This window comes from Taudactylus pleione, unplaced genomic scaffold (genome assembly GCF_031769625.1).
Source record: "Taudactylus pleione unplaced genomic scaffold, aTauple2 ptg000178l, whole genome shotgun sequence".
Taxonomy (NCBI): Eukaryota; Metazoa; Chordata; class Amphibia; order Anura; family Myobatrachidae; genus Taudactylus; species Taudactylus pleione.
Window position 1 is genome coordinate 680694 of NW_028284580.1, and position 17383 is coordinate 698076.

Here is a 17383-nt window from a genome sequence, read left to right on the forward strand (position 1 = left end):
TTCCACCTCTGAATCACGCTAACACTGCAGCTGTGATTTTTTTGGGGGGAAAATATACTAATGCAACAGCGCCCGAGACATATACTGAGACGCCCACCTGAGCCATTACAGGTGTCCTCAACTGTGCACACATACACCGCACCAGATGCAGATCATGCAAGCATCGACTTCCTGAGTGAGTCTATGGTCACTCAGAATGGGCACCGTAACTGAGATGCCGGAGCCATGCTTCCTGCGTGCAGTTGATGGCTGGTACGTTTCTCCCCACTCCCCCTCATCTCCCACAAAATAAACCCTGCCTGTCAATCATTTGCTAATAATTGCTCTGGGCTAGCAAATTCGCAATTCAATCGCTGCATGTGCGCATTACGGCATGCACAGTCGGACAACCGAGTCGATGGTGGCACAGAGCGCATGCGCACGACGGAGCCGGCTCCATCGTGCGCATGCACGAGACCCGGATAGCGACGGGCAATCCGTCACTCCGGGTCTCGCACCAAAGGGGGCGTGCTGTCGATGTTGAGTGACAGCACGCCCCCTTTGGTGGGCGGGCCAGGGGGGTGGCTGCCCAGACGGAGGCGTTCACATGAGAGCTTTCAAGGGTCTCGTCACAAGCCCGATGGTCGCGATGGTCTTGACCATCACGACCATCATCCTGGCCGCTCGCATTAGCTGTGGGTGGCAACCCACAGCAATGACAGCAGTCAGGAGGCCGCTCCATTAAAAAAAAAAGGAAACCCTGATTCAGAGCGAGCGCTCTGTCAGAGCATTCGGCTCTAAATCAGGGTCTCTGTCATTCAGACAATCTTCCAGGAGGTGTGGTGGAAACACCACAAATATTATTGATTGTATCTAAATTGTTTGTTGTTATTGTATTATAGAGAACAGGTTGTCTTTTATATAGATATAGCAATGTCAATAATGGCTTTACTTTAATGCACGAAAACACCAGCATGCAGTTGGGCCTAAATCACAACGGAACGCAACTGCAGATGCAATAGCGATTATGCACTCAGTTCAACTGCGATAGCATACTTCCCAACAGTCTCATCTTGCAAGGGGGGTCAGGTGGCGCGCCAGAGGCGCACACGCCGAAAAGGGAAATAGGGCGGAGCATCGCGCCCCCCTCCCTGTTTACATCACGGTGGAGGCGTGCCCAGCACTCTTTTAGATGCTGGGCAGTCCCCAACCTCTCCCTACACTAGAGAACAGATGCTGTGTACATGCACACGGCATCTATTCTCCTTCACTTACCCACTGTTCAGCTATGCAGAGCAGCGGTGTATGCTTCCCCCAACTCCCCCCACCGCGGGACACTGCGGCCCACAGGTGGGTCAACAGGACAGTCCCAGAAAAACTGGACTGTCCCACTGAAAGCGGGACAGTTGGGAGGTATGCGATGGTATACTAATTCATTGTGATTGCAATGCCGACACAGCACTACATAAGGACGCCCACTTTACCTTACACACAGCCGTAATGACTGCGAAAACATTGGTACAGTCGAGTACCATCACAGCCACACGCATGCACACTTGCACAAGGTCAGACCTTACTCAGAAATTGCTAACTTCCACACATGCTATGAGGCCTCAGGCTGCGTAGGGCATCGCAGTGGCTAATTTATGCATGCTCCTGCAACAGCGTTCAAACGCACTGGCACGCCTGCGTTTGGCCAACCACCCCCCATTACCACCCACAAACGGCACTTCTTGTCAATCACTCTGTGATGGGTCTGCGTAGTCACTGTGATCGCAGTCCGATTGCAATGACTAGTACCCGCACTACGATGCATACGCATGCGCAGTATGCAACTATCGGCCGATTGCGTGCGCATTACCAACTGCGTTCCTATCTGAATCAGGTCCTAAAATAATTATCATCATTTGAAAAATCTAAATTGCACATAAATTTGAGTAGATAAGAATAATCAGATTGCAAACAGTGGATGTGTATGTAATTGGTTGTCTGGAATAACAATGTTGAAGCAATCAGTACATAACAACAACATTTCACTAACAGCTTTTATCTACTAGACACACAGGTTAGCTGTACAGTATATTCTTTAAATTCTGATAAAACCACACAGCAGTGTCTCTATTAATTCATACTATAAAACTTGAAAATGTATTACTAACATAATCAATAGTAATACAAAAGTGTACACCGAATACATACACAAATATATATTATCAGTGATAAAACAAAGCCCTCTAGTTTCTTAGAAAATATTTGATTTTAAGTCCCTATATCCCTATATTACTTAGAACACAACAAACTACAATCATTTTATTCCATGAAAGGTAAATGAACACATACACACACACATATATACTGTATATAGATTCACTATATCATCCCTTTAATTTGGAACACATATGAATTACATGGTTCTGTATCTGACAGACTTAAAGTTTCAATTTCTCCTGTTTTTAATCAGCCACAGAACCTGTGTAATTCACATGTATCCCGCATTAACTGAGCTGTAACCTTGGAACTGAGCTGCAACCTTGTGTGAGCATAGACCAAGGCTGAGTGGCTGGACATTTCATAGTGACAAAATCCAACTACACCTGAACTGATGGGATTCACTTACCAATCTGCCATTAGATACTTCCAGATATTTCATTTTCCCCAGCATCCACTCATACCCTATTTACAATGTTTCTAATTTCTAAAGTGTTGATGGGCTAGGTGAAAATAGCACCACCCAACTGAGCCCAGAACATCCTCAAAATCCGCACTACCGCTTTCCATCAAAGCCACAGGAAGTGTTGTTATGGCAACCTAACCACAGCAGGAAGGCGTGTTCTCACATGAAAAAGATATTCCTTTTTTCATGAATAACATAATTATGTTATGTGAGCAACAGGTGGTCTACACACCAGTGTGCATCTCACTTTCTCTTGCACTAAGGTTGACACATTTTGGGTGAATAGGAGATGCATTTGCACAGCATCATTTTATGGTTCATGTATAATTTGCTACACTGCACACATGCAACCCCTCACACTTGGAGAGACACAACAGGGGTGATCATTTATAGTGTAGTCCAGTAATGGGGTGTAGATGCAAAATATGCCCACCACTTACAGATAACTTTGTCATCTAATTGTTAGATTCTAAAATTTATCATATCTTAAGTGTGTGTCAATATACAGACAAGGAAATGCAAGGGTTCCACTCAGTATGGATGCCAGGGAGAAAAATGCATGGAAACACCGCACAGTACCACATGTCAGAGGTCGAGCCTACTGGCTGCGTCCTGGCAGGTCCTACTTACGGAATGGGTATGAAGTCCCATATCCCGACGCCAGCAGCCTGAAGGGAGAAGATCGGACAGGGCAGCTAATGACTCTATCCCTACCCCTCTCCCCCCCCAACCCTAACTCTACCTTAGTGGTGCCTATTTCCTAACCTCCCCCCCCTATTGCCTAACCCTAACCTCCCCCTAGGGGTGCCTAACCCTAACCTCCCCCCGGGGGTGCCTAACCCTAACTCCCCCTTACCGCTCCCTAAGCCTAACCCTCCCCCCTAGGGGTGCCTAACCCTAACCTCCCCCTTAAAAAACCTAACCCAGCTATGGTCCCTATACCTAGCCCACCTCACCCGCGGCTAACGCTAAGGGCATTCCGGCATCTGTATTTCGGTATTGCGGCCACCGGTCTCATAACTACATCCCCTACTTACAGCTGAATAAGCCTGTCTGCTTGCTTATGGATTGAGGCAGCACCAGAGAGCTCCTCATCCAACAGCTCTTACCTATGGGAAGAAGGTCCAGAGCATGTAGAGGGATCCATTTAGATCATACTTGCGCAGAATGACACATGTGCCGCAGGGGGTGCTGGGAGGTATCCGATTGGACCCCTCTCACATCACTCTGCAAAGAGAAGCCCATAGACTTCTATAGGGTAGTGTCATCTAAAGATGACGTTACCCACTGCATCCAAGCCCTGGAATACATTGCATTGTATTTTAGGCGGTTTGACCGCATTTCTTGCTTTAGTGCATCCTGCCCCAGGTCTTCTATAATTGCATCATATTGGCCCCGCCCCTTTTCAACAGACCTTTGATCCCTGGTATTATCTCCCCATCCTGTGCACTTCACTAGGAGATGCAGGAGATCCACCCAGTCTTTGTGGGACTACCTGAAAAATTGGGAGTTTCCTGTATTTAAATACTTCAGCCTCTTTGGGCCTGATTCAGAGCCGTTCGCTATTTGCGGTCGTTTGTTCAAAAACAAGGGGTGGCTATTCAAATGATCCGTTCGCAAATTGCAGTCTGTTCACACCTCTAAGTCTGAACAAGCGAGCAAAACATACGCTCGTTTATTTGATAAAAACGCCCCCTGGCCGCACGCACCATACGTCATGTCCGCTATTTATTAGATTAATCGAGTACATCGTACAGCGTATGAACTGCTCGCTATTCTTGTGGTTGGTGTTTTCAACCGCTATTTTGCGAGCAGTTCTGAGTTAAAAAAAACCAAGTGACGTGGTCAATGACGCTGCTGTATTAATTATGCACTCCCTTAAAACGCCCGTTTTGACCTTTAAGCACGCCTGCGAACGGATCTCCACTCCCCGTTTTCAAGCACCTTCCCCTGTTACCACCCACATACGCCTCATTCTGTAACTCAAAATAGCAGGCACTCGCTATATTGCGTACAAATGATTTTCGGCCGCACTGACTGGTTCGCGCATGCGTACTAAAAACCGTACGCATGCGCAGATGTGCGAACATCACTCGGAACGAGCGTACTGCCGCTAGCGAGTGGCTCTGAATGAGGGCCTTTGTCTATCACACTATGTATGTGCAGTAACACTGCTGGAACAGAACCAGGCAGTGTAAGCTTTTGCTCTTTTATTAGTGGTGAAAGTATAGCTTTTAAGCTTCATCAGCACAGTTATTGGAACAGCTTGTGGGGGCAATGATAAATAACCCTGAAACCCATTCTAAAATCGATGTGAATAGGAACGTTAGGTTTTGGGCATTTATTACAATCTTGATAAATGGCCTCTTAATCACCACCTAAATCTAATAAAAGTCCAGGAAGTACAGATGTGTCCACATACACCGATCCTCAAGTCGCACCAAATAGCTTTTCGCCAAAACAGTAATCCTTAGTACCTAGAAAACTATAACCGATGTATGATGCAAAATTGAGGAACAGCCTGGGGGTTAACATACCACGCATAAGAGCTGCGAGACGTAGTTCGGCGCTGCTGCGCGCACTTGACCAAAACATAAATATACACTTACATGACGCCTAGCATTGATGGCTCATATGAAAATGGGGCTGCAGTGCAAGGCATAACCTGCCATCTTGACCACCGGAGCGAGAGCTCCGGCCACAATTGTATTTACATTTTAGTTTGAATTTGTCTGTTTGCCATAAGTGCCAACCAATAAAACTGATTAGCAAATCCGGGGTGGGATGTACTAACCTTGCAGAGTACATACTGCCAGACATCGCATTCGTACTGATCACATATGCACTAACATCTGCGATCAGTACTGCGATCAGTACCGTAAAGGACAGCTTTTCTGATAAGAGCTGTCCTTTGCGATCAGCGCTGCACCCTGGACTTCCGGATTTATGACCCGTGAGTCCATCTATGCATGCACAGAGTGACGCGGTGGCCGGGGGGCATGCTGGGTGGGATCCAATCGGATCCCTCATACCACCGCGATGCGGTAGAAGCCCGTAGGCTTCTATAGGGTAACACCAGCAATAAACCTTCCACCCCTTCTTATACTCATCCAGTTACTTGCCAATGCCACAATGTTTTATAGGTCACATATAATAAAGACAACCAAGATATCCTCTAACTGTCATGATTTATTTAAACCAAGCAGTGCTAATAAAAAAACAAGCTTAATGTATAAAAATAGTGCTCCTAAAGTGGTCGTGGGTTAGACTCTGATGTGACTTTTACACTTTGCAGATGGCACCTTGTCATACTTTCCTGCTTCTTCTCCTTTAAGGCTCTCTTTTGGTTTGCAGGGGCATCACCAGGGAAGAAAGCGTTGACAGGGCCATAGGATGGATGGTGCTGCCGCACAGGGTGGGTACCGCCATTTCTCCCTCTCCACCCACCGCCTGGGCGAGAATTTATGACGGTAATGGTATGCGCTCGGGGAGAGGGGGTGACGGCTGCAGTGCGGCACAGGGCGCATTGCCATCCTGATACAGCGCTTCCTGCAATGGATCTGCAATACTCTACCAGGGCTCTTTGTAAATGAGGTCCACTATAGAGATTCTTGCCGGCTAAAACCTATATTACAGTATATTTTACAGTATACAGTATGTTTTAAAACTAGTTTAGCAAATTACACTTACTACTACAACATCAGAGTATTCAAGTGCCAGAGTATTAATATAACGCTAGTTTAGGATAGCATTATTAATAAAGGCATTTAGTTTAAAGTATAATCCTTGTACTAAATGCAATGCTCCCAAGCTTGCTGACAGTGTTAAAATGAATGAAATCGTCCAAATCTGTCTGCAAACACAGTCGATGTCAGATATCGTTATCTGACATTCGGGAACGCGCATCGCTGGTTGATGCATGCCCTACATGTCAACGATATGAACAATTTTTACAATCGTTATCAATCATATTTTTAAGAAAATCTGGTCGTGTGTATGCAGCATAAGTCACATGAACATTACTTAACGGACGTGATGGTGAGTTTATGCATAGAGTGCTTGCGCAGATACAAACTTTGCGTATGTCCGTCCTATTCTGAGTCGGATGCAACTTGGCCGGATCAGCGTTTCTGTGAAACTGGGCGGTGACAATGTGATCGCCCATAATCACCCTTACTTGTGGGAGTCTCATGAGAGTGTATTGGGCATGTACCCAAGCTCTGTGTGATTGTGAGTCCTGCATAGGGATGTATCTGATGTATCTCCTGCACCTAGCCTGCTGCAAGTGCATAAACGGTTGTGGCAATCGACAACACAGCTTTCTGCTTGCACATGCACGCTCTGCATGGGTTAAAGAGATACTGGTGTTAGCATAAGGCAATGCATGAGGCTAACATGGCTGCCCGCATCTGCAGACATTTTGCATGAAACTCCAAATCAGCACCTTATTCTCTTGTTTATATGTTTAACAGTAAAAAGTGGGCAATAAAACAGTCACATATACCAACATCAGAGAAAGAGAAGATTTGTGTAGGTGCAGTAAAGACCTTCAAAATAATAAAAATTAATGACTCTTTATTGATATACTTTAAAATTATTTATATAGTATATCAAAATTGTGAACTATTAAAATATATAAAGTATGGAAAAAATAGAATATGTGTATTAAAATATATTTATATACAGTGTATAGCGGCAGAGGTAACATAACATAGCTGTGAAAGCTTCATCTAGATATGGCACACTAACAGTCCAGGTTTTAAGGATAGCCATACTTGACCGCAAGTGTCTTCATTAGTACCTCGGTTATTTTGATTTAACCATCTGTGCTCAAGCATGGATGTCACTAATACCAGGACAGTTAGTGTGCCCTGAGGACCGAGGTTGGGAAACACTGAGCTAGCAGCCACACACCGAGTGTTTACACTGACCGCCAGCAACAGCATAGATATTACAGCACAGCAGTGAGAGCTTCAGTTAGACTGTACGTCGCATATATACATCTGTATTACAGCACTGCCAAGATCATGTAATGGCTATATACGGGATGTAGTTATGAGACCGTGGCCACGATGCTGCCGTCTCAATAACGTCAGGGGATTCCCGACAAGGGACTTAAGATAGGCGTTGAAATACCGATACCTATCTTAATCCCGACGCCGGAACGCTGAAGGATGCCAGGTCGAACGAGGTAAGTTTGGGATGCCCTTAGCATTAGCCCAGGGGAAGAGAGGGTTAAGTTTAGGGAGCGTAGTGGGGTTAGATTTTGGGGGGGTTAGGGTTAGGCACCCCTAGGGGGGAGGGTTAGGGTTAGGTACCACTGGGGCGGGTTAGGGTTAGGTTTTGGGGGGTTAGGGTTAGGCACCCCTAGGGGGGAGGGTTAGGGTTAGGCACCACTGGGGGGGGGCGTCAAGGTTAGGCACTAATGGGGAGGGCTAGGTTTAGGCAGAAAGGAGGGAGGGTTAGAGTGCGGGATGGGGAGGATTAGGGTTAGTCTACAAGAAGGGAGGGTTAGAGGGAGAAGGGGGAGGGTAAGTATACTTACCCGACCCTTGTCGGGATACCAACCGTCAGGATACCAACCATCGGGATCCCACTGTCGGTATTCTGACAGTGAGGCATCCCGACAGCCGGCATTACATACCCATTTCGCTATATACAGACCAGCAGTAAATAGAAGCTAATAACACGAGTTAAAAAGATAGCTTCAGCCAGAAATTGCACACTGCAGTGATACACTCATACTGCAGTGTACCTAAGATTATGGAATGATTATGTACATCTTACTAACATAATAGAAGCTCATAATACACGTATACAAAATAGATTTTGCTTCTTGTTGTTTATTATTATAGAAATTATGTGAATAAACACTACATTGTGGCTCAATTATAATCTAAGGATAGGTCCTATTAGAATTCAGGACCCACAAAGGGAATTACCATCTAATTATGTTTGATGAATATAAGCAACATAAATAACAAAGAGAAACATTTATTGAAATTACTATAAGGAACAAATTCAATGGACAAGTAATACCAGATTTCTCTTTCTATAAATAATAAGTGGGCTGAAATCTTTTAGGTAGTGTTTACAACTAGCACTGCATTGATACAATTCAGTGTATCTTTATAATTACACTGCTCTGTTAAGATCAGAGGATAATAATATTATGTATTCTAGAGTCTTGGATATCATATTTAAACCATTAAGATATTATTATAACAAATATCCTGAATATAACACATGACCAACTAGGAGGTTTTACTAAAGTGCAAGCTTTTAGAAGTAGAGATGTTGCCCATAGCAGCCAATCAGATTCTAATTAACATTTATCTAGCACCTTCTAGAAGATAATAGCTAGAATCTGATTGGTTGCTATGGGCAACATCTCCACTTCCAAAAACCCACACTTAAGTAAATATGCCTACTGAAACTAAAATTATTTTTCCTCATTGAGAAATAGCAGTGCTCGGATATATATAACGTGAATGACAAGACAATATTAAACATTAAGAGCTATTAAGCCTTTATTATAAAAGAATAACAGATAAAAAGGCAGCATCCACAGGATTTACAATATATTTTAATATACATATTCTATTTTTTCTACACTTTCTATATTTTAATATTTCACCATATTGATTATATATATATATATATGCTGAAAAATAAAATATGTGCGCCTAATAGTGTAGTATTTAAAGTAAAGCAATCTGTGCTCAAATTAAGTAATGTGTGTACCAAAAAATAAAATTCAAAAAGCTTATCTGATGTCCAGGTCACACTCCTATGGTCGGGATGCAAGTAGTGCCAATAAATTCCGGATATTAATCCAAGGAAAGGTAACCTCTTAAATGGACCTTGAAAGAGAGGGCTCCAGCCAAGCCCATAAACACAATATAGTGTAGTATTTCCTTATGCAATTATAGTGTATAAAAAATGTAAATGTTTCTGCGTACCAGACAATGCAATATATAATGCATATAGAGATATCACTCCTTCCTGGAGCTACTTCATAATAATCATTTAAGCCATTAGGCAACATAGTATTGAGCTCAAATATCCAATACATTTCTCTCTGTGATAATTTGATGGCTAAATCACCTCCCCTAGGTCCTAAGATGACAAGTTAAATTCATTTGAATGTGTTTAAGTCTGGATTAGACTCATGATGTAATTTAAAATGTCTTGAGATAGAATGACTTTCAACCTTATTCTTAATATTCCTCACATGCTCATGAATACGAAGTTTCAAATTTCTTTTCGTCTGACCAACATATTTTAAACCACATGTACACTCTAATCTATAAATCATGGAGCAAGTGTTGCTATTCATGAAATGTTTGATTGAAAAGGTGTTGGAACCAAATTCTGGGCATCACCCCTGAGGAAGTCCAAATAGGACGAAACGCGTTGAAACTGGTTCTCCTGCACCTCCAACATAGTGGACTCTTTTCTGCTTAACCTTACTCAATTTTGATATACTATATATAAATAATTTTAAAGTATATCAATAAAAAGTCATTAATTTTTATTATTCCTGTTATCAGTTTGTCTGTGTACATGTTTTTGGTTAATAAAATATTATTTAGGGAGATCACTCTCCTTTTTATGGTTTGAGGCCTGGTACACCTGGTTTATGAAGGTGAGAGTGATCCTTTGAAACATGGGAAACAGGAAGGAGTGATATCTCTATATGCATTATATATTGCATCGTCTGGTACGCAGAATCATTTACGTTTTTTATCCACTATAATTGCATAAGGAAATACTACACTATATTGTGTTTATGGACTTGGCTGGAGCTCTCTCTTTCAAGGTCCATTTAAGAGGTTACCTTTCCTTGGATTAATATCCAGAATTTATTGGCACTACTTGCTTCGCGACCATAGAAGTGTGACCCGGACATCAGATAAGCGTTTTGAATTTTATTTTTTGGTACGCACATTACTTAATTTGAGCACAGATTGCTTTACTTTAAATACTGCACTATTAGGCGCATGTCTTTTATTTTTCAGCACCCATTTTTCCCGTTGCCACACGGACCATTAGAAGATTGCAGCCACCTATTATCATCAGGAGTGTGTTTTTTCCCCCCTTTCTCATTTTTGTTCACGAGTGTCATAAAGAAACAATTTATGACAATTTGCCATAAGACTATTCACAGAAGGAACTCAAAACTTCTGCGCCAGTATTCTTGTATTTCTGTAACTCAATATATATATATATATATATATATATATATACAGTCAGGTGCATAAATATTGGGACATTGACTGAATTTTCATATTTTGGCCTCTATTCACCACCACAATGGCTTTGAAATGAAACAAACAAGATGTGCTTTAACTGCATACTTTCAGATTTAATTTGAGGGTAATTACATCCAAATCAGGTGAACGGTGTAGGAATTACAACGGTTTCTATATGTGCCTCCCACTTTTTAAGGGGCCAAAAGTAATGGGACAAACTAAACAATCCTAAATCTAACTTTCACTTTTTAATACTTTGTTGCAAATCCTTTGCAGGCAATTACAGCCTGAAGTCTGGAACGCATAGACATCACCAGACGCTGGGTTTCATCCCAGGTGATGCTCTGCCAGGCCTCTACTGCAAATGTCTTCAGTTCCTGCTTGTTCTTGGGGCATTTTCCCTTCAGTTTTGTCTTCATCAAGTGAAATGCATGCTCAATCGGATTCAGGTCAGGGGATTGACTTGGCCATTGCATAACATTCCACTTTTTAGCCTTAAAAAACTCTTTGGTTGCTTTTGCAGTATGCTTCGGGTCATTGTCCATCTGCACTGTGAAGCGCCATCCAATGAGTTCTGAAGCATTTCACTGAATATGAGCATATAATATTGCCCAAAACACTTCAGAATTCATTCTGCTGCTTTTGTCAGCAGTCACATCATCAATAAATACAAGGGAACCAGTTCCATTGGCAGCCATACATGCCCACGCCATGACACTACCACCACCATGCTTCACTGATGAGGTGGTATGTTTTGGATCATGAGCAGTTCCTTTCCTTCTCCATACTCTTCTCTTCCCATCACTCTGGTACAAGTTGATCTTTATCTCATCTGTCCATAGGATGTTGTTCCAGAACTGTAATGGCTTTTTTAGATGTTGTTTGGCAAACTCTAATCTGGTCTTCCTGTTTTTGTGGCTCACCAATGGTTTACATCTTGTGGTGAACCCTCTATATTCACTCTTGTGAAGTCTTCTCTTGATTGTTGACTTTGACACATATACACCTACCTCCTGGAGAGTGTTCTTGATTTGGCCAACTGTTGTGAAGGGGTTTTTCTTCACCAGGGAAATAATTCTTCTGTCATCCCCCACAGTTGTTTTCCGTGGTCTTCCTGGTCTTTTGGTGTTGATGATCTCTCCGGTGCGTTCTTTCTTTTTAGAATGTTCCAAACAGTTGATTTGGCCACACCTAATGTTTTTGCTATCTCTCTGATGGGTTTGTTTTGATTTTTCAGCCTAATGATGGCTTGCTTCACTGATAGTGACAGCTCTTTTGAGAGTCGACAGCAACTGATTCCAAATGCAAATGTCACACCTAGAATCAACTCCAGACCTTTTACCTGCTTAATTGATAATGAAATAACGAGGGAATAGCCCACACCTGTCCATGAAATAGCTTTTGAGTTGATAGTCCCATTACTTCTGGCCCCTTAAAAAGTGGGAGGCACATATAGAAACCGTTGTAATTCCTACACCGTTCACCTGATTTGGATGTAATTACCCTCAAATTAAATCTGAAAGTCTGCAGTTAAAGCACATCTTGTTTGTTTCATTTCAAAGCCATTGTGGTGGTGAATAGAGGCCAAAATATGACAATTCTGTCAATGTCCCAATATTTTGCACCTGACTGTGTGTATATATATATATATATATATATATATATGTTAAAGTATATCAATAAAGATTCATTAATTTTTAATATTAGTAAGGTCTTTCGTGCACCTACACAAGTACTCTCTTTTTTGTGTTGATGTTTATGGTCTCAGTGGTGTAGTGGGTAGCACCTCATCTAGGGTCTAAGAAACATCTAAGAAAGGTTTAAAAACCCTATTGATGAGAAAAGTGTAGGACCGAAGAGGTTAACAAACAAACATTTGTATCGGTACAGGATTATTTATTTTGTCACATTCAGTTCTCCATCACTTACCCAACCCGGTTGCTGACCTGCACACATCTTGCTACAGTAACGGAAATTTTGGCCTTTTTAGTAAACACATTTTACACCAGCGATTTGTATCGCCACTATGCCCGTCACTGCATCAGCCCCTCAGTAGTAAATAACTATTATATACACCGTAAGGAACAGTGAATTAATCCATCTAAAGGAGCAAGATATGTGATTGCTGTAGATGCATCACTTAATAGAATGGCCAATAAAGGGACCTGGTGAAGAGGGAATTATGCTGCAACAGCTCATTTCAGTGAAGAGCAGGAGAACATAAAATGACTCCAGGCCCCTGCAGCCTAGAATGTGTTTTAAAGAATTCCAACATGTGCTCAATGTTCATTTAGAAAGAAGAAACAGTTGGAGGAAACACATACCAGCCTGTGATATCACACACACATAACATTGCAGCTTAATATGTTTACATAACTGGTGGTCTCCAATATTACTTGCTGAGTACAAAGATCCTGAATGATTACGTTCAAAGCAAAGTAATATTTGTTTTAGCAGATTGAATGCTTGCAAACATTTGGTGGCAAATTAGGACCTGATTACAAACTGCATCTGAATAAACATGGGTGATGCAACCTCCTTCAATGTCACACTTAAGGCCCCCATACATGGTGCGATAAAGCAGCCGATCCGACTGATTGGTACGATTCGGCTGCTATATCGCACCGGGTATGGCCATGATATCGGACAAAGCGCACTCCCATGGGGTCGTACATCGCACCCCCTGATCTTACTGCAGGATCAGTCGATCAGGGGATGCGAAGTGCTATCCCATGCATTACTATGTAGGTGAGGGAGGGGGGAACCGGCATATCGGGCGATCGGCCACCCGATCGAACCGTGCATGCGGACCACCCGATATGTCGGACGTCGGATCCCCTGTTGCCTCGCACAGTGCAATCGCTCCGTGTATGGCCGGCATTAGGGCCTGATTCAGCAGCGGACGCAACTGCTACGCTGATCAGCCGATTGTTTAGCACTGCGCATGTGTATGCACCGCTGGCTATGAGCGCGTTGGGGGTGGTGAAGGGGGAGTGGTTGGAGAAATACAGGCGTGCCTGTCTGTTTGAACACCATTACATGGGCATACATAAATTAGGCACTGCAATTGCATACGCAGCTTGAGAGCCCTCTGCGTGAGACGAGACTTCGGCATACTCTGCGACAGGTAAGACCTGCTGTAATTGGGAGTTACAGGCCAATGTGCTCTGATGGTACTGATGTATATGCAGGACTGCGAGGTATTACGGATGTGAGAAGCAGCAGCTGCATAGCGTGCAATTATATTGACTGAACTTTCTGTATATGATACTACTAACCTCCAAGCTTTGCTGCTAATTAACATCAACAATTAGAACCTGCTTATTTGCATTAACACCTGCTGTCACTGGACTTTTGTACAAAGACCTAGGTTCATGCTCTGCTGCAAATTTTATGCTTACAAGACTGGTCAATTGTGCTAACCTGTTAATACTAGCATTTTTATTATTAATGTTTATGCTTTTAGCTGGATCCGTGCAATATTGTATAAATACTATTGTGGCCATAGGCCTTATACATTATTTCCATCTGCGTACCATAATATAGAAGTATGTTATTGTATTTTATTGATTGTTGAATAAATTGTTTATTGCTTTTCAAACCAGCAGCTGTGTATAAGTGCTCCCATTATTTTCTTTATTATTTATTTTGAGGTGGAATTCCATATCCACATTTGTGGGGGCTGCTATACTAGTCTGTGAAATTAATTATTGAAATAGACTAGCGCCCACTTATATATATTTATTTATTTTGTCCTTTTTTTTACAAAGTTACTTGCTTCTTTTGCTTTGCTCTCAACACAGCCCTTTATGTCTAAAATATTTGAAACTGGTGCCTTCATTAGCTTCAGTATTAATAGATAACCCTGTGTGCTATGCAAAGTGCAGATCAAACACTTCTTGGTATTGAGTTAAAGTGATTTCTCACCTCCCTCTTCTCCAGTGAGCGGCTGATGTAGAATGATTTAGAAGCTCTAAACTTTTTTCTCAGTGTGGACAGACGACTTTTTGTATTTCTGACCTCCCAGAAAGAGAACTCCAGGAACTGAAGGGAGCGCTACATATGAGAAGAGAGGATCATTGTTAGACATACCACAATTAACATTGTACATTATGTGACAATATCTGATGGAAGATTACTATTAGGTTGATGGTCTCTGAATACTGACTGGGACTGAAAAAAATAGTACCTTCCTTAAATGCATACACCCCAACTTTGCCCATTTTGGCGGGGCAGTCAGCATTTCAGGCACCGTCCTGCCAATCCACCCGCAGGCCGCAGTGTCCCGCAGGTAGCTAAGGATGGAGGGGGGCACTTTCACTATTGCTCTGCATGCAGCAGGTGAATAGATGCTCAACACTTCAGCACCTGACAATATGATTATAAGCTGCTTATATTGGCACCAGCACAGATACACTGTTGCCAGCGGCTTCTCTGGAACGGATTTTGTCCAAACAGGCACTGGCAGTATGAAAAGCCATTTATACAGACTCATTATAAGTTCTACAGTTCAAGAACATTACTAGGCATTTTTGGGGAGACATTATCATGTCATGTCATAAATGTAAGGTAGTGTTCTGTAATTACTTTTGCAAAATTGTATTTTCTCATTATTTTATTCATTTGGAATCATTGTGACTCTCAGCCCACTGTGTCTCTATTCTATTGAGGTCTTATCTCACTGATATTTCTTGTTCCATTCACTCAATTAGCCTGTCCTAAGCTAGCTAAGCTATAAACTATAAGCTAAATCATACAGTAGTAACACAATTGCCTATTGTTTGGTAGCATGTTGAGCCATTGAGACTGTGGGAAAAAGGCTGACAGCATCAACTTCATCAAGAAAGAAACATTTATTACAATAATATAGTCTGAGCCGTAAAAAGCTGAATACGGATGTTAGCATAACATAAATAACTAGATTTACACCGTAGCGCAGGCCAGTGTATTTGGGAAATAGCTTCTATTTTAGTACTCTGCTACCATAGTAAACCAAGTCATTCTTCCTTTAAAGAGTTGTCTCCAGTTGCTACTGTTATCCAATGAAATCCTGCTCCTTTTGAGGCAATATAAATAAATAAAAAAGAAAAATAACCTCAACCCATAACATGATAGACCTACAGGTAAAAAGGCATAAATCTTGCAGAAACTGAACAATTTTCGCTGGATTAAGGGCTTCTGCCTATTTATTAAACTACCCCCTGGTGGTGAACACTATGGGGTTAACCACAAGTGGGAGACACTTCCGATGTCGGACACAGTTGAGCATTTTTATTATAAGTCATCCTGCGCATGCGTCCATAGCTTGTGCGCACAGAGTTGCAGTTGTGATCGAGACGAACGATTTCAGAAATGTCTTGTTAATGTATTGGACTTTCCTGGGCGGTGACAGGGAGGTGGCCAGGCAGACACGAGGGGATGGTCCATTTTATGGGAGTGTTGTGGGCGTGTACTCTGACGGATAATCTGCATCTAGCATGGGGCTGCAGCAAGTTTGGATGGTGCAACTGATGGTTGCGCCTAAAAATGCACAAAGCAGTATTTCAACATCTAAAGACATTCAGTGGGCATCTCATCCTTGCTAATGCAGACACACGGCTGTACACCGGGGAAGGACTGGCAACGGTTGTACACCGGGGAAGGACTGGTAGCAACATTGTCATAAAGTTGCAGACATGTGACTGGCAAAAGACGCAGACACGGACACCGCTGTGACTGACTCATAGACAGCCATGACTAATACCTGTGGGGAGATCTATCAAGTGCAAGTACTGCTGCTATCTAAGGATCGCACTAATCACAAATGCCCACAAGAAGAAGTCCTCATCTACATGTTTGTGATGAAGGGGCCTATTTGCTAAGGCAACAACCATGAGTAAACATCATGGTTTTAGTACCCCTGCAATTTAGCAAAGACTGAACACAGCATATATCAGAGACATCTCCTGCTTCCTACTAAGTAATGCAGGATTCTGCAGTTCCCATTCTCAATAGGGACCACATTCTGAAAGAATTTAACAAGATCCAAATAGCATAGCCTTTTGCAGCTTGGCCCCCCCGTTAGCTAATGGGGCCCATACATCTGAGATGCATTGTCCTGTATTACCCATTCTGCCATGGTCAGGGAATCGGGGAAAGTCAGCATGTTGAACAATCTCAATTCTCTAAATCCTACCCAAAAATGGTCAGAAACTGCAAGTCAGGGATTTTTAAAATGTTGAATTTCCCAGATCTGGTGACGGATTGCAGATTATTGATGAATGCCGATTGGCGAAACGGATCGTGGATCGGCAGATCGGATCAACAAAACGGAGAATCGGGGCCATAGATGTGTGGCCCACATTACACCATCTTTAAATTGTTAGAGAGCAGTGGGCTCCAGGACTGTTTCCTCTCTATAGTATACACTAGAACCCAGAGTCAGATCAAGGTGCAACCTCCGACCTGATTACATCACCGCTCATGTGCAGCTGGC

General features: G+C 42.6%; 1 protein-coding gene across 1 annotated transcript in view; it reads right to left on the minus strand.

The window, feature by feature from the left end:
* Positions 1–17053, minus strand: part of RGS14 (regulator of G protein signaling 14) — a 100757-nt gene extending 83704 nt beyond the window's left edge. The window contains exons 1-2 of the mRNA XM_088475818.1: positions 17015–17053; positions 14836–14964 (exon numbers count right to left, since the gene is read on the minus strand). Coding sequence (XP_088331944.1) covers positions 14836–14964; positions 17015–17053 — 168 coding nt within the window. The remainder of the gene's footprint in view (positions 1–14835; positions 14965–17014) is intronic.
* Positions 17054–17383: the final 330 nt, after the last annotated feature.